Source organism: Sminthopsis crassicaudata, chromosome 2, assembly GCF_048593235.1.
Source record: "Sminthopsis crassicaudata isolate SCR6 chromosome 2, ASM4859323v1, whole genome shotgun sequence".
Taxonomy (NCBI): Eukaryota; Metazoa; Chordata; class Mammalia; order Dasyuromorphia; family Dasyuridae; genus Sminthopsis; species Sminthopsis crassicaudata.
The window spans coordinates 487,942,617-487,961,645 of NC_133618.1; the positions used below are offsets into that span (position 1 = coordinate 487,942,617).

Below are 19,029 nucleotides of genomic sequence, written 5' to 3' on the forward strand. Positions count from 1 at the left end.
GCCTTGAAAGGGTAACAGTACATCTGACATTCCCAAGGTAGGGTCTGACTCTGGAGGTGGAGTGATTGGTGGGATTTCAAACTCTTCATCCCCGAGGCTTGGAGTATGGAATGTCTGCTAAAAGGAAATCAAAATCTTTTATATTATAATAGTCTTTTATGTATCTTCTGGACAGAGAAATAATTTTGAACTGAAACATATTCAAATCTTGGCTAAATATGTATTTCTCAAATGAAAACATCTTAAGCACAAATTTACATACATAAAGTTTTGCTGATCATTCTGATTAAAGATTTAAGTCTCATTATCATATGGTTTTAATGGAGTATCAGTATTAACAGTTTTTTAATGCGTACTTAATTAGCAACATCTGTCTTTGTTGTTAGTTGGAACATCAGCTACATTAGATTTGGCTATATAACAAATTGCCACTTTATTGATATGTTAGTGAAACAGCACAAACAGCTGACATTATTCTCATGCTTCATAAAATACTGACAATGTTGTAGTACACATACAACATTAATCTAGCACTGAACATTATACATCTTTACTTCCTGGCACAACTTATAAGCTAAGTGATAGTATTATTATTTTTTTTTAATATAACTCTAAGTATAATGGAAGTAGTCATTGTTTGTAACAAACAATTTTACACAAAGATTACTGTGGGCTTTTGGTGAATCTTATGATATCCTTGAACAGTAAAGCACCATACATACATACTAATTAATCAATAGGTTTTAATCATAATAATATCTACCAATTATCTCCAATTTCTTCAAAATATTCTAACTATATTAATATTGTCCAGTTATTTTGCACCATGGAATTTTATTTATATAAATTTTTCAGCATTTGAAGAAACATTATTTTCCTTTTTTTAAAAATATAAAATTAGAGCCCATTTGATATATATCAGGACAGCCTTGGTAAGCTGGATTAGTCATAAATTCTTAAGTGGAACTTAAAAAAAAAACCTGGAAGTCATTTTTTTAATGGTTAGTGCCTAGTACTAACTCAAAATAGGTTATTTTTTTTTCATTTGCATCAACTGAAAGAGTAAGTCAATGAAAGTTAATTTAAATCTTTTGTGAAAAGTAAAAGATCTCATTAGTTGTCGAAAACTGTCATCCTTCAAACCGTTAATGGTGATATAAATTAATAACCACTTGAGAGAATATCGAAACAAACAGAAGGGGAAAAACCCTTTTCTTTCATATAGAACCTGTCAGCTGTCATTATTGGTCTCACACTAGAAATGATGAGGTCCCAAACTAGTAGAGCCTGCAGTAGGGCAATCTGACACTCTTTAAAACTCCATAGATACAGAACAATGGAGCTTAATTCTACATCTGAAATCTGGAGCAATATTAAAGATTTGTTTTTCTTTCTTCCTCATTCTAACAAACAAACAAGGATGTAAATTTTCTCACTGTGGTACCCTGAGTTCACAAACACAAAAGGATGGATTGGCCACAAAAGTGGTTGGCTAATGAACATAACCCTATGGCTGCATTTGCAGTTATTTTGGCACTAATGTGGTCTAGTAACAGATGCAACTGTAATTTGTGACTCATTTGCTACCCCATTACTGCTTAATGAAATCTAACATATCACATTAACAATACGGATAAACACTCATTCTTGATATGTGGCATTTGGCTGTTTTCATTACCACTGTAATTAACACTTGAAATATTATTTCAATAAATATTTAAGATGCTTTAAAAATGGTCAGGATAATCATGACATAGGCACAAAACATAAAACAAATGTGCGAAATTCAAACTACAAGGTATTCTAATGTCTATAGTGCTGTAATCTACAATGTATTTTCTATCAGAATGAAATTGGTTTCAAGGACTATAATTTACACTTTAGAACATCCAAACCTAAAGTCTTGAATTAGCTGGCACTAATTAAAATGCTAAAACCAAATAATATACTTTTAATGTAGTAATTGCAAAATTAGGCACACACTATATAATGCCGTGCCTTAACATTTAGTTACATCACTCTGTTTTTTTGCCGAATAAAAGATGAGCAATGAGACTACTATTGAAGGCCATCTCTTGGTTTGTTTGATTTTTTTCCAACAAAATTTATTATGAGGTAGTCATAATAGTCTAAATCTTTCTTTTTTTAAAAAAGAAATCTGATACAGATATAATAGCTAATACAGTAGTGTCTTCTAAAGTTATGCTGCTAAAAATTATGCTGCATTTTAAAAGTATAGCATTTATTTAATAACCTATTAAAAATAGAATAAAATATTTGACATATGAAAAACACTACAAATTATAATTTAGAATTTGGAAAATATTAATGACACTCACATTTATAGCTAAGTGTTAGATTGCATTTAACTTTAGAAAAATGAAGATTATAAATCACTGGATTAAGTGAAATTATTTTTTTAAAATTTATAACAAGGCATATCATCAGCAAAACATTCTTTGGTTCTAAATAAAAGACTACAGTAGCCCTCTTCAGATTAAACTGGAGAGAGTTGATGTCACTTTTTAAAAACTTATTAACTTTTCAATATTTATCATGTACATGTTAGAGTAGTAGGTACATGGTTAAATGCCATCTGTACTGAAATGTTCAAAACATTTGTTCCTTTTGATAAAAATGCAAATCTGGAGAACTGTTGTATCAACATATAACAGCCAATGTCTGACACGGTGAATTATCACAGCTGGAATTAAATTGTCTCTGAACAGCTGCTGGCAACAGAGCTTTCATCAATGTTTGATTCAAATGTAGGGAAAAAAATTCTACCGAATGAAACATCATGTTGTCCTTACAGATGGGGTTGGTGTTCATTATTACAAATAACACTAAAGCTCATGCCAAACAATATTCCCTTATCTAAGCAATTTTCTTGGGTACGGAGATGATGGTCACTGTGAAAAATGATTAATTTATAATGGCTCTTAATTCTATTTCAAATTTATTATAACATATTCTCCAAGTTAATTTCTTCTATATCATTCACTTCACTATACCAAGATCATTTATGAAACCATTAGTACTTTCAATCTCCAGGGTCAAGCTCCTTCAGTCTCCTATCTCTGAATATATTTGGAAGATGAAAACTTTCTATTATACAAATCACAAGAGGAAACATTCCATTTGGCTCCATTTAACTTTCATTTTGCCCTGCTTTAAAATTAAAATTAAAATCTTTACTTTTTTGTATTCACACCCATTTCAAGTGATCAAGTACTTTTAGAATGGCTAAAATAAAGCTTTCCTAGAGTGTGACTCTATACATATACACAAAAGCTTGCTTGCATGTGCACATATTCATGAACTTAAAGGGAGATGGGCAATAATTAACATAGTTCATTCTATTAAACTGAAGTCCATTTACATTGTAACCAATAGTACTACTGGGCTTCTTAGGGCTCACTCTATCACCTATCCATATCATACCATACACGCAGTTATAAGCCCAACTTACTCTGTTGGGATTTTCCCCCCATAGTTTCTCAGGCCATTTCAACCAAAATTAAATTATTTGTACAGATAAAACTCATAATCCATGAAACTCTAATATGGTTCTGAAAATGTACATTTTGTTCAAATATAGTTGTATTTGTTATGTTTATGCAGTTTTCATCACTCAGGGTTTTCACTTTTTTAACCCCTTTTTGGCATGTGATGAGACAACAGATTTGTGGCTAGCTAATGGAGATGAGTCATGTTATTTTATATCTTATTATGATTCTAATTTTGTGTTCCACATGCCATATTCCAAATCTAATACTCATCATTATTTAAGTCTATTAAAATACATAAGTAAAGAACAAAGTATAAAGAGATTCATTTTTTAAAAACCTACCTCACTGGCAGCAAGGAAGGCATTATTTGCTTCAGCCATATTCATATAGTTGTTATTGTTCCCAAACTAAAAGAAAAATAGATTTCTCATATTAGTATGTCATATACTAAAGAGTCATGGTGATTTACTGAAGTTCAGGTGTTATTTTGGAAAATGCATTGATGTTATTATATAAAATCGTGCTTTTCTGTGATCAAATATGAAATATTAATGAGATTTCAAGCACTAAATTTTTGGCTAGTTCCCACAGAGACTGAAATATGGAGTTTACCTGACTGAATTGCATTCAACAATCATTTAGTCTTGCTCAGAGACTAGTAGTGAATGGAAGCTATTACAAGCATTTGGCTAATTGGTCACCAGTGTACATTGTTTACTGAAATGGCATTTGTCAAATGCGAGAAAGAAAAGAAATTCCAAGTCCACTACCATGACACATGTCTAATATATATATTGGGATTTCACAGCTTACTTTTTAGGAACAGATGTCACCAGTGTAAGGGCAAAAATGTGAATTAAAGTAAATCAAATTTCATTCCCAGTACTCAGATTCTATTTTCCAGTGAATGAGGTATGGCATGAATTGAAATAAATAATAAGCCTGACAGAATCAGAAAACATCCCAGTGCAATACTTAAACCTATATCAATATCCATGAGAACTGTTGAAAACTTTAATATTTAATCGCCTCAACACAGCATTATGGGCAAGAGTTTAAAAGAACAAGCTGAAATCTGTGAACACAGCATTAATTTTTTATTCACTGTCATAGCAGCTCATTCAGACTACCCTAAATAAGATCACAGTCAGCATTTCAATCATCAGCTCTTTATTTCTGCTCTCAAGTCTGCTCTCAAAATATAAAACTTACAATTTGAGTAGAAATGTTTCCAAATCCTAAAGAGAGAATAAGGTTTTATTTAGTTACTTTCACTTATTCTGATATTAAACAATATGACATTGCTTAAGTAACAGAAATACAAAAAAGGATACTAATTGCTTTTTAAAATGCCTTTACTCTAATAATTTTAATGTCAGAAATAGCTTTGGTCTTTAGAAGATGAAAGATATGCATCCCTCCTTATTTAAAAAAATGGTGTTTATTTTTAAATAAAAACGATAACTTACCTAGTAATTTAAAAACCCCAAATTGTTAAAATAAAACTCAACTTTCAATATGCCAATAAACATTAAAGGGGATTTCTTAGACTCCTGTTTTAAATATATAGAATTCAAGCACAGAAGCCAGATTGACATGATACACTTTATCGTGTCAATGATCCAAGAACTAAGTAGGATTTACATGAAAGACTTTACATGTAAAGAGGCAAAAATCCATTCTTTAAAAACACTCCTAAATCTACCCTTGCACAATAGATAGTAATAACTTTAACATCATTAAGTAAATAGGAAAGTACATGTTTGGTGAAGTTTAAAAAAGGATTTAAATAGTTTCTCTGATGGATAAAACATCACAGATATATTTTTACTCTTACATAGCTTTAGGAAAATTGTGGAAACATGATTCCATGTCATCAAATTTTATGTATCGATAATCTTGGTGAAACAAAATGACTTCTTTCTGAACTTTACCTTTTCCTATGTATGAAAATAACAATTTCAAGTATATATTATATGTGAAGCTCTGAGTCAGTTTCCAATAGTAAGTAGCCTTTCCTCATCCCTTAGCACAACTTTAACGTTATTTAAATGTAGGTTTTGTCTGTGAATTAGAAATCCATTTAAGGCAAACAGCTCATTATCAAAGAGTATTTTTAAGATTAAACTCACTTATTATCTAATACTACCTACAACAACAAAGGAAAATAAAATGGCTATTATCCTAAGGACCCAAACAATTCAAAAAACAAATTAAGCTTAGAGTGAAATAAGAACTGGGTTAGAAATCCTCTTCTGAACAGTTAGTATGCGAATGTAATTACTGAAGAAACTACAGCTAATCAGCTGTGAATTGTATCCATTAATTAGTATTTGCCCTGGAGAAATGAGAAAAATCAGTAACAATGTTAACACTGCAATGCACTGATGAGTCCTGAAACATGGGGCCCTCACCATTTAGTCAAGCAGGTGGCTCCAATGGTCCAAGTAATTTAAAAAGCTCTCACCTGAAGTGCTGGCTTGAATTACAAAGCACTTCTTGCATATCTTTTGTATCTATATAAGGCTATAATTAATGGCTTTTAATTTAGAAACACTCTGTGATCAGTCGGGAACAGTTATAAATCATTCTAAATAGAAGTCTAGTTTCTGGTCTATTTTAGTAAAATATTTAATTTAGAATAGATGCTTCAAATGGTTTGTACAAAGTAACTTGTTGCAGTCAATATCCTTTCCTAAACTTAATGGGGCCTATTTAGTTATATCTTTGCCTAAGCCATGAATTTTAGTGCTATGGTGCAATTAGTAAGGCCAATATGTTATGTAAATATGTCTGTGATATGTGGTCATTTATTTTATTTCACTTAGTTGTCATTTTGAAAAGTTATCTATGAATTCTACCACACTTGTTTCTTGAAAAACAAAACGAAACATCAAGCATCCCTTCTCTGAGAAAAACTTATCCTTTGGAAGAAAAAAAAAAACCTATCACAATTAAAATATTTTAATTACAGTGGGTATTTTTAATTTCTGATGGACACTAAAATCTATGAATACATTGTATAACAAATATCAAACTTAACTTCAATGTCTCCTAGTGAAGAAATATGTCCTAACATCCAATAATTCATCACACAATTTATTATTTATCTTTTAATATCCACAAATATGAAAAATTCACTTCTCAGGCACTTAGTTCAATTTTAAGTCTCTGTAAAATTTATTTAAATATTTTTGGCCATAACACTAAGCCCTTTCCTGCCAATCTTCTTTAACTCTCCTGAAACCCTTCTTATGAAAAGCTAACCCAAAGGTTGCTTCAAATTAGATTTATGAAGAGGTGGCTGGCATTGCTATTTTTTGTAGATGTAAAATTTATGAGCTTTCTGAATGAGATACATGAAAAAACTGTAAGCTGTCGATTTCAAACCATCTTAATGGAGCCTATTTCCAGGCTTTCCAGGCTGTAACCTTCACAAAATATTCCTTCTGATATCCATTGGTCAACCCTCTGAAGTTCTTTCACATAACTTTAAAAATCAAAATGTAATATTCCAAGTAAAATGTAGATTAACTGCAAGTAAAGCAAAATGTTCTCCACTACCAGAGAAGCACAAATTTCATTAAAGTACAAATATGTTAAGTGAATGTTTATTGTCATCTTCCATTTGTAATACTTACAAAGAGCTAATCTTTATATACAAATAAATCATCATTGTGATACATTCCTCCCCTCAGAAATCTTCAGTAGCTTCCTATTGTTCCCCCAAGTGAAATTCAATCTTTTCTGCCATAATAAGGTACTTTGAATTTTCCAGGTTGATCTTTTTATTAAGTCCTTCCACATGCATTATCCTCCAACTAAATTGATCTCTCAACACTTACCAACCTTTATGTTCAAGCAATTTCCATTGCCTAAAAGAACCTCCTTCTCTATCTTTATCTAATAATCACTGTTTTAATTTAAAATCTAACAAAAATGTCACCTTCTTCAAGAAGACTTCCCTGATTTCCCTGGTCAATAATAATCTTCCTTAGAATTTATCTGACACTTTCCTTTGGAACCCTTAACTAAATTTACATAGTTGCTTTCTACAGTCATTTTTAATCTTCTATAATCTCATAAACCCCAATGAAAGCAGTATTTTTTTTAGCAAAACAAAATATATCTCCTCTAGAACCTAGCACAATCATAATAACTGTAGAAATATGTATAAAAGAATTGCATATTTAAGAAGTTGGATTACTTGTCATCTAGTGGAGAGGGTGGGGGGAAGGGAAGAAAAAATTTAGAACAAGATTTTTACAAAAGTGAATGGTGAAAAATATTTATGAATATATTTTGAAAATTAAAAAAGCTGTAATTAAAAAAAAATTAAAAACCCAATACAGGATTTTGTATATAATAGGCACTTTTTTTACTGAATGAATAAATACTTGTGATACTTTTTAAAGGCATACTTTTGTAGTCATCTATTCTTTTTACTTTGATATGACCCAACAGATCTAATCTCCCAAGGACTTAATTATAAAACTAACCTAAATAAATTCAATCATCCCAACAAAAGCATTTCAAAAATTCCACAAAACATTTTCCATTGTTGCTCAGTAGATTTGATTTTTCTGCTTGACCAACAATGACAACTCTGGCAAATATAATGTTCAATAAGGACTTCAATTAAGAATGAGTACCATAGGTTTTTAATGTTTTTCCCTTCTAAATATCATCATGTTCACGGTCTATATGATTGAATGAAATGCCAAATGAAATTAATGGAGATTGCTAAGTGTAATAACTAGTAGTTAAGAAGGGGCAAGATAGCCAGTAAACCATAATTCAAAGATGAGAAACTTGACTAATGGTCTAAGCAACATATTGTCATGAAAATTATTTTGGTATTAGTGTGAAGAAGTAGGTTTTTATAATAAAGTAGCATTTCCAAAAACATGTCAAATAGCTTGGATATATGGATTTAATCTTCCAGAAAAATGCATAACTTTTTTGTCATATCTTTAGCAGCAAAATGGTAAAATAAAGAGAAGTTTCGAACACTGTTCATAGGTACATGTTATTGCACAGATAATAATATTCTACAATGATGTTTTAATGTCTTCTTCATATCATGCCTATGTATCTAATTAATAAAGTAATGGAGGTACTGACTGAAGTTTGACTTTGTTGAATTAAAATATTATGTCAAATGAGGTATTCAAAAATAAATGATAAAAAAACTCTGGCTAAAAATAAGTTCAAAGTATTGTGGCTAAAAAGAATAATATTCAGAATAGAGAAATAGTTTTATTGTGATTCTACTCTGATCAAGCAAGTAGACTGTTGTGTCTAACTCTAAGTAGCACCTTTTTGTAATGATATTAAAGCTAGAAAAATTGCAGGGACAGAAGATGGAATAGTGAGGGTTAACCAGGATGGTGAAGCTCCTTAAATCAGATGATATAAAAATTGGGTTAAGGAACTTGGTATGATTATCTTGAGTTTAGAAATCAGATTAAGTAAAGCATTATTAATGTACTCAAATGATATTGTCAAGTATCTAAAGGGCTGGCTTGAGAGGAAGACTTGTTCTGCTTGAACTCAAAGGGCAGAACAAGGAGCGAATGGGCATAAGTGATAGGAAGAAATATTCATTTAGTATAATGTTAAGTTTTTTAAGAAAAAGTTTTAAAATGAAATTTGCCTTACACTGATAAATGTGGAACCTCTAATTACATGAATTCAACCTGACCACTACAGCCACAATTCATAACTAATATTCAGAGCAGACATGGAATATAAAGATCTTAGAGTCCTTTCAAATGCATGGTGGATACAATGGGCATACCTGTCTTCTGCTGGCACCACTGGGGCCCCAGCAACAAATTCTTCTAGGCACTGTTGCATGATGAAGCAAGGTTCAAAAGTCATAAAAGGAGAAAGAGCAGGTTCCTTAAAGAAGAGGGAGAGATGGAAGGTTTCAATGGCTATGTGTTGAAACCACTGCAGTTAGCCCAAGTAAGAATGACAAGTTTAAATGTTGGAGTTTAAACAAGCACTGTGGAACCACACTAGCAACAACAATGTCTAAACATATGGATTCCACCCAAATAGGGAGGCCTTTAGATTTATATGGAATGGACACATTTGAGTGTGTGGAATTACATAACCATCTGGGCTGGTTATGAGTGATATGAAAAAAAAATGCCTTAAAAACTCACACATTAAAATGAGAAAAACAAATGTGTATGCCACAGCTTACTAAAGCTATTGGATCTTTTTCCCTCAAGAGAAAAAGCAAAATGAAGGTAGTCTTTGTAAATAGGACAGCCCCAATTTATGAATGATATTAAAGAAGTTGTAGATAAAGAACTAGACAAACATTCTATAACATTTAGTCATAGAAGGAAAGAATGGAAGCAAATTAGATTTATGAAAAAGAAGATAGTAGAGAAGGGCATAGGAAGTTGAATGTGGTAACTGAACAAGTTCTGCATGGAAAATGATGGTCCATCAGGAGACAGAGTGGTTTTGAGATGAAATTATGAGTTTGCTTTAGTTATGTGTCATTTGACATAGTAGTAGAATGAAAGACCAATGAATGTTGGAACTGGAAAGAAATCTGGAGATAGCTAGTCTAACTTCATTTCACAGAGAAATTAAATAACCTTTTTCAAACATCTATTTATGTAAAGCAGACAATCTAAAGATACAGAACATAAGCTAAGAAGTCAGTACTTAGATCTAGGAGTGACCTGTAACAAGAATGATAATGTCACAAACACAAATAATGGAGAATATATTAAGTATGAAGAATACAAGGGAAAGGGCTGAGACATAATATACATTCACTGTAAAAGAAGATAGAATAGTAAGTAGAGTTAATAAAACATAGAGTTATGATAAAGTAATATCATAGTAATTTTATTTTCCTTATCTTTCTTAGAAAACAAAATAGTTCTATTACTATTTATTTAATACAATATTATAAAATATTGTAAAAGTTTATTTTTGCTTAATGAGAATTCTAGCATAATGAAATGAGAATTAAATTCTAGAAGCAGCCTAACAATTTAATTTAGTCTAGTTAATGATGGTCTAATGGTCTGGACATCATTTATTTTTCAGTGCACATGACCATGATCAGATCAAATCCATTAGAAACATTTTTATAAGATCTTATGGCATTAAGATATTATCATATTAATTACTATCAGTATATAATCAGTGATTGTTTCTGTGCAAGAAGTAGAATATAAAGCCTTTTGCTTTGGCTTTACCAAAGATATATATGACCAAAAAAGGAAGTGGGATTAAATTTTAAAAAATAAATAAATAACACTCTAGACTGCCCAAACCTTATATGATACTAACACAAGTTTTAAATATCTATAAAAAATCATCAATCACATTGGATAGATCCTCCATGGAGGAACAATGAAATTTTGTGTACAAAAATCACACAGAGTAAAAAGTCATGGAGAACAACAATCATACTTGTGGAAGAAGTGCCTAAGTAAATCACACACAAAAAACATATCCCAAAATTGCATTTGTATTGTCTTATTTTTCAGTCTTAGTTACATCAACTAAAACTTTAAAAAAAATAGTCAAGAGCAAGTGGACCTAAAGATACAAATAAAATTCATATTCATAGTAGCAGTTTTAAAGGTATTCAGGAGTCAATTTAAAAGATATTTTGGAAAAAGAAAGATAAAAATGCAAAAGAAAAATAAGCATTATCATAGGGACATCAGTAGCTACAGACTTATGTCTTTCCAATCTCTAGAAATTTTTTGATGATAATGATTTATTCACAAGTGAAAAGTATATTTGATAAAAATTTCAATAAGCAGATTTTCAAGAATTTTTTAAATTAAAATTTTATAAAATGGCACTTATATTCATTGTCATGGAACTGTCTCAGAGGAATAGAGTATTCAAGTTTCTGTTGTTGTTTTTTTTTTTTAAGTCATTTAACCCAACAAAGTAAAACATGATATAAAAGTTGCTTCAACAAGATTTTCATACATCTGTAAAAATCAGGCAAGATTCCTTAATAGATGTAACTGACAATAATTTTGTGTAAAAACCCTTAAAGAATCAATAATAAATGGAACATAAACATAAGCTCACCAAAGATCATCATGGAAGATTCCTCTGCAACACTGAAAAGAAAAGGGATTCCTATAGATGGAAAGCTTTTCTGTGTGTTCTCAGATATAATTGTCACATATGACTATAATAAGAAATGGAATTCTCAGGTGCTTATGCAATGATATCATTAGCTGCTCAGAAGAAATATCATAGTAATATTCGCAAGAAAAGCCAACTGGCAAAAGTTATGCATATTTCATTTCTAAGATTATGAAATATAGTCGTATGGGTAGATCATTGAGCTAATTTATTGATACCTGTTATGTTGAATAGATATTAAAATGGAATAAGAGGAGAACAGGCTACATTTGGTAACACAGCTTTCAGTGATCATAAGCTACTCACAAAAAGCCTTCCCATTATTCTTTTGAAGAGATATGACTGGATATCACAAGAAATTTATCATTTAAGAAGAATCAAAATTGCAGATGACCCAAATAATAGTGGGGAAATCCCTGGCAAGTGTGAGTTGAAGCATACTGATGATGATAAGAAGGGATGGGATAAGAAGAAGATCTGTTTTATTAGAAGATGGGACTCAAAAGTCACTAAAATTCTTTCTTGCTTTAAATGTATGATCTTAAGATGACAGGAACAAATAACGATGAATGTTGGAGGGGCTGTGGGAAAACTGGGACACTGATGCATTGTTGGTGGAGTTGTGAAAGAATCCAACCATTCTGGAGAGCAATCTGGAATTATGCCCAAAAAGTTATCAAAATGTGCATACCCTTTGACCCAGCCATACTACTACTGGGCTTATACCCCAAGGAACTACTAAAGAAGGGAAAGGGTCCTGTATGTGCCAAAATGTTTGTGGCAGCCCTTTTCATAGTGGCTAGAAGCTGGAAGATGAATGGATGTCCATCAATTGGAGAATGGTTGGGTAAACTATGGTATATGAATGTTATGGAATATTATTGTTCTGTAAGAAATGACCAACAGGAGAAATACAGAGAGGCTTGGAGAGACTTACATCAACTGATGCTGAGTGAAACGAGCAGAACCAGAAGATCATTATACACTTCAACAATGATACTGTACGAGGAGGTATGCTGATGGAAGTGGATTTCTTCAACATAGAGAAGAACTAATCCAATTCCAATTGATTAAGGATGGACAGAACCAGCTACATCCAGAAAAGGAACACTGGGAAATGAATGTAAACTGTTATTTTTACCTTCTGAATCCAATTCTTCCTGTGCAACAAAAAATTCGGTTCTACACACATATATTGTATCTAAATTATACTGTAATATATTTAACATATATAAGACTGCTTGCCATCTGGGGGAGGGGGTTGGGGGAGGAAGGGAAAAAATCTGAATAGAAGTAAGTGCAAGGGATAATGTTGTAAAAAATTACCCATGCATATGTACTGTCAAAAAATGTTATAATTATAAAAAAAAAAAATAAAAAAAATTAAAAAAATTAAAAAAAAAAAAGATTACAACTAAAAAAAAAAAAAAAAAAAAAAAAAAAAAATGTATGATCTTCACCAGATTAAAGAGATAACATTATAAGCAAAAACAACAAAGAAAAAAATTCAAATATGCTGGAACCACAATTAGAATCACACCAGACCTGTCTATTAGTGACTACAATAAAAGACGCCAGGTCTTGGGATACTATCTATCACAGATCAAAAGAATGAGGAGTGCAACTGAAACTGTCATATGCAGTAAAATTAAGCAATATCCTTGAACCATCCCTCAAAAAAAGGATATTCAATAAATTGCCAGATTTTCAGGATTTTGTTGCCAAAAAAGTCTGCAAAATCTGACATAAAAATCAAGAAATATCAGGTAAGCATAAAAATCAAGAAATATCAGGTAAGCATCAAAGATTAATTTCAAGGGACTCAATAACGACAAAATGTTTACGATTTATATATGGAAATATAAACTACAAATCTAAGATTGTCATTAATATTTATGAAGCTCAAAAGAAAGAATGGGGTATAGTTGAGTATGATATGCTAAAAGCAAAACTATAGGAAAAGATAAAAACAGTAATAGCCATATGAATGAGGTATGAGAGCAAGAGCTGATACAAAGAAATTAGAGGGAGAAGAGCTGGTAGCTCTGAAATCCTATTCACATTGGAAAATGTATGATATCTGAAAAAGCCCAAAATCTGAGGTATATAAATTATTAGAACAATTAAGCAAAATTATGATCCAGTCATTATTATTTTCTTGTAAGAAATTATGAATGAAGAATTCAAAGAAGTGTAGAAAGCTTGTAAAGTGATGTACTGCAAAATAAGCAGAACTAAACAAATTACATAAACTACAATAATGTAATTAAAAAATACTATAAAGAAAGCTGAACACTATATATTTGCAAAATGTTGACTGGCAAGACAGTAAGAGATCAAGTTAACAAATATTTACTAAATGCCTACTATATACCATGTACTGTAATAGAGAATGGCACTTTCCTGCTCAAGATGCTCTAGTGACTGACTCCCTAAAACCTGTATTATCAAATAAAAACTCTTTTGCTGACATTTAAGAATCTGGTTCCTTTATTCCTTTTTATATAGCAAAAATACTCCCATATTGCCTTTTACTCATCGTATGGGCCAACCAAACTGTTCTTGCTCTAAAACATGACGTCCCATCTCCCATCTTTGTGCCTTTTCACAGGTTGTTTCAATTGCCTAAAATATATCTCCTCCTTACAATTCCCAACTTTTAGGCATGTCATTTTGGTAGCTGTGTGTAAAAGATGAATTGAAGAGGACAGAACTGGAGGGAGATCTTGGGCAGAATCGAGAAAGAGATATTAATCTCTCAATTCTTTCTGCATCCAAGACGGGTGAGGTTTCCCGTGTTGCCAAAAGATAACAATGACTTGAACTAAGATGGTGACTAAGTAAAAAATTGGAGAAGATGAAAACAGAGAGGTGGCAACAGCATAATCAATAACACTTAGAAAACTAACTGCACAAAGGTGTGTCTTCCTTTTTCCCTTAAGAAAGACAAGATAACTAAGGAAATTTACTTATGCTATTGACCTTGATTACTTTCTTGGATGGCATTGATTAACTGTTTTGTGTTTGTTTAGGATTTTTCCCCTTTTACATTTAAGTTATTCAGAAATAACTATAATATGGGGGGGGAAAAAAAGGAAAAAGCACCAATGGAATTTTATAATAATTTTTTTAATAAGGGAGACATCACACAGACAGCTAAATATTGTACTGGTATCCATGAAATATTAAAAAGTTCAGGAGAAGTCCTCGTACATACCACACAGTGTACAGAATTTCTATAGAAAGTTTCTGAAAAGACATGAAGAATCACACAAAATAAGAAAGTATCTATGGGTAACAATCTCCCCTGGTGGGAGGAACACACACTTAGATGAGATTATGTATCCATTAGGGCAAAGAGTTCCAATTGATTCATTCAAAATGCTAGATAATTTCTCTGAAATCTAAGTCCTCTAATTCTGGAACTCATTCTCAGTTCAGACACTATAGAAAATTGGTCTTTTATTAGATGTTTTTTTTTTCTTACATCTTCATTACCTCAATATATGTTATGAATGTAAAGGAGAAATAAAATACATTCAGTATTGTAAAAGTGAAAACATTTGCAAATGTATTTCAATTTTATTTTCATAGCAATTAAATTGCACTAACTAAAAGAAAAACAATCCAGCACAGACACAAATTCTTATATCAATCAATCTCCCTAATTCACAAGTCTTTGGTAAGAAGGCTAGGCAAAGAAGACTAATGACCAAATCAATGTTTTCCCAACTTGTATTTAACTCTAAAAGTATAAAATAAAACAACATTGCATTACTATTAAAAAGTGCACTCATTTACTATTTAGTAAAGATTATATTAGGTAAAAAAGATAAATATTGCTAGATTATTACTTCTTTCCAATTGAAACAAGATTATCCTCACTGTTTTTTCATTTATATGTGTGTATGTATACTCAAGAAATGCATACAAGCACTACCTTCTATTTTTAAAAGCCTTTGCTTATCATTCCCAGACTTTAGTGACCCCACCCCAAAAAAGTAAGTTGCTGTTTAAAATATATAGGCATAAAAAAGTACACACACACACACACACACACACACACACACACACACACACACACCACACACTTCTTCCCATTCAGAATGTAAGCTCTTTGAGAGTAAGGATTATTTATTTATTTTTTTTAACCTCAACATCTATCCCAAGAACATTAACATAATAAGAACTTAAGAACTGATTGATTGAGACCAGTTGGTATAAAACTAATGAATTTTTTAAAATACATGCAATAAATATTCCAATAAAATTCTAACTATGACTTTGTTTTAAAAACAAACAAAAGAAACACCACATCTTAGTCCCTCTTAAATTCCATCATCAAAAGATCAAATGGTAAACACTCTTATAAACTAACCCCCATGACAAAAACTTTCACTGTAAAGATTGTTATTTAAACCTAAGAGGATGGCATTTCTGTTGTGTGTCATAATGCCTATCAAGTTGCATCCATCATTTTTCAATCTTGAGACTTTGTGTTGGTATCATTTTGCCAACACTCTGGCAAAAATTAAACACAAATAATTTGAATCAAATTTTATGAAAAATGTTACAATGGGAACTGTTCTGGCTATACAAACATGTCAAGAAGAAAAATCTAAAAGAATGTTTGCTCTTACTACAAAATAGCTTGATTACATATATTTTCCTCTGACTTTATGATTGCTTAAATCCCAGGGGGACAACTTTTTTGCCAGATGGGTAATAGTATAGCTTTCAATTGTTCTCAATAATGTTTGTTTATTCTAAATCTTTTACCAGGAAACTTTACACAAGAGACTTAAGATATCATTGCTGCTTTAGCAAAATTGCAGGATAAATGATCAGCATTTGTATATATTATTAACAAAGCTCATCAACAAGAGATACAAAGATAAATCCTTTCTTGAAATTACATAGATAAAATACTTGGGGTTCTACGTGGCAAGACAAACCCAAAAACTATATGAACACAATTACAAAACACTTCATATACAAATAAAATCAGATGTAAACAATTGGAAAAAATATCAATTGTTCATGGCTAGGCTGAGCTAATATAATAAAAATAACAATTCTGCCTAATTTGGTCTACTTATTTAATGCCATCAAACTGCCAAAACATTATTTTATAGAAATAGAAAAAATAACAACAAAATGCATCTGGAAGAATAAAAAGTCAAGAATATAAAGGGAATTAATGAAAAAAAAATACAAAGGTTGGTAACTTAGCAGTATCAAACCTAAGCAGCAGTAATTAAAATCCTTTGGTTCTGGTTAAGAAATAGAATGGTGGATCAGTGGAATAGATTAAATATACATGACATAATAATCAAGGCTTATAAGTAATCTAATATTTGATAAATCTCTGAACTCCAACTTCTACAATAACAATTTACTATTTCATAAATATTGCTGGGTAAACTGGAAAATAATATGTCAGAAAATCAGCATACACCTACATCTCATATCCCATACCAAAACAGGGTTAAAATGGTTACATGATTCATAAAGGATGATATCATAAATAAATTAGCATAACAAGGGATAATTTACCTACTAGATCTTTGGAGAAGGGAGGAATTTATGACCAAAGAACTAGAGAACCTTATGAAAGGCAAAATGGACAACTTTGATTACATTAAATTAAAAAGTTTTTTTTTTCCACAAACAAAATCAACAGAAACAAGATTAAAAGAAAAGTACAAAGCTGGGAGAAAATCTTTACAGACAGTATTTCTGATAAAGATCTCATTTCTAAAATATATGAAGAACTATGTGAAGTTTATAAGAATACAAGTCATTCACCAAATGATACTCAAATGATATGAAGTCAATTTTCACTGAACAAAATTAAAGTCATCTATAGTCATATGAAAAAATCTTCTAAATCACTATTGATTAGAGAAATGCAAATTAAAGCAGTTCTATGGTACCATCGAATGCCTCTCAGATTGGCTAAAATGACAGAAAAATATAATGATAAATGTTGGAGGGTATCTGAGAAACCTGGGTCGCTAATGCATTATTGGTGGAGTTGTGAACTGATCTAATCATTATAGAAAGCAATCCAAAGGGCTATACAATTGTGCATATCCTTTGACACAGCAGTGCTATTACTGTGTCTGTATACTAAGGAAATCCTAAAGAAGAGAAAAGGACTCACATGTGCAAAAATGTTTGTAGCAGTTTGTAGCAAAACAAAACAAAACAAAACAAAAAAAAAAAAACTGCAAAAGGAGTGGACGGCCATTAATTGGGAGATGGCTGAACAAGCTGTGATACATGAAGGTAATGGAATATTATTATTCTATAAAAAATGATGAACAAGCTGATTATAGAAAGGACTGGAAAGATTTCTGTGAACTGATGCTGAACAAAACAAGCAGAACCAGGAATACAATGTACATAATTACAGCAAGAATGTGCAATGATCAACTATGAAAGACTTGATTCTTCTCACAGTGTTCCAAAGCAATCCCAATAGACTTTGGACAGAAAATGCCACCTGCATCCAGACAAAGATCTAAGGAGACTAAATGTAAATCAATACATACTATATTCAATTATTTTTTCTGTTCTTTTTAATCTCTCCCATAGTTGTTCTCTTTGCTCTGATTTTTCTCTCCCAACATAATTCATAAAGCAATGTGTAAAATAAATAAACTTATTACAATTTAAAAATAAAAGCTATTATTCCTGAATGATTAACTGTTAGGGTAAAACACAGTAATAATATATTATTTCAATTTAATTGTTCTAAAAGCTATTACCTAAAATCATAAATATTAATTTAATATTGATCTTAAATAGTTACCACAAAGCCCTTATATTTTAATTTATTTGACTACAACTATATATGCTTATGGAATCCCTTAAAATGTGAATATTTAGCTTTTATTTTAAAATATTTAATCCAGTCCCATTAAAGCTGCTAATGTTAATTGGGACTATGATTCAAATTTGTTTTAAAATTTATATAAAATAATAATGACATTAGCTATTTCTAAAATTTTACTCTTAGGATATCAGGGGATATATATATATATATATATATATATATATATATATATATATATATATATATGTATATATATATATATATACATTTAAAATAACCTTCAACTTTTCTTACAATAAAAATTAAACTATAATTGGTCTATAAGTAGCTCTTCTTAGAATTTTACATCAAATTTTATTCAATTCAATAAAAATTAAGTTCCATCCCATTAATGTGACAACTTTGTGAAGTCAAATTATGTCATTTTAAATTCAAAGCTTCAGGAAGGGAGATACTGAAGGCATAAAAAATATAATAATAATAATATCCTAATGTTACTCAGAACATATTAAGCTAAATATAGCATAT

At 30.8% G+C, this 19,029-nt stretch overlaps 1 protein-coding gene across 8 annotated transcripts in view; it reads right to left on the reverse strand.

Annotated features, from left to right (window-relative positions):
- Window positions 1-19,029, reverse strand: part of TOX3 (TOX high mobility group box family member 3) — a 125,349-nt gene that overhangs the window by 40,481 nt on the left and 65,839 nt on the right. For 3 of the 8 annotated variants that reach the window (XM_074293383.1, XM_074293377.1, XM_074293379.1), the window contains exons 2-3: window positions 3,854-3,919; window positions 1-114 (exon numbers count right to left, since the gene is read on the reverse strand). The exon at window positions 1-114 is cut by the window's left edge and continues 138 nt beyond it. In XM_074293383.1, coding sequence (XP_074149484.1) covers window positions 1-114; window positions 3,854-3,898 — 159 coding nt within the window. In that variant the 5' untranslated portion in view covers window positions 3,899-3,919. Of the gene's footprint in view, window positions 118-3,853; window positions 3,920-9,312; window positions 10,360-19,029 lie in introns of those variants that run through there. The other 5 variants (XM_074293381.1, XM_074293375.1, XM_074293378.1 and 2 more) reach the window with 3 other exon arrangements.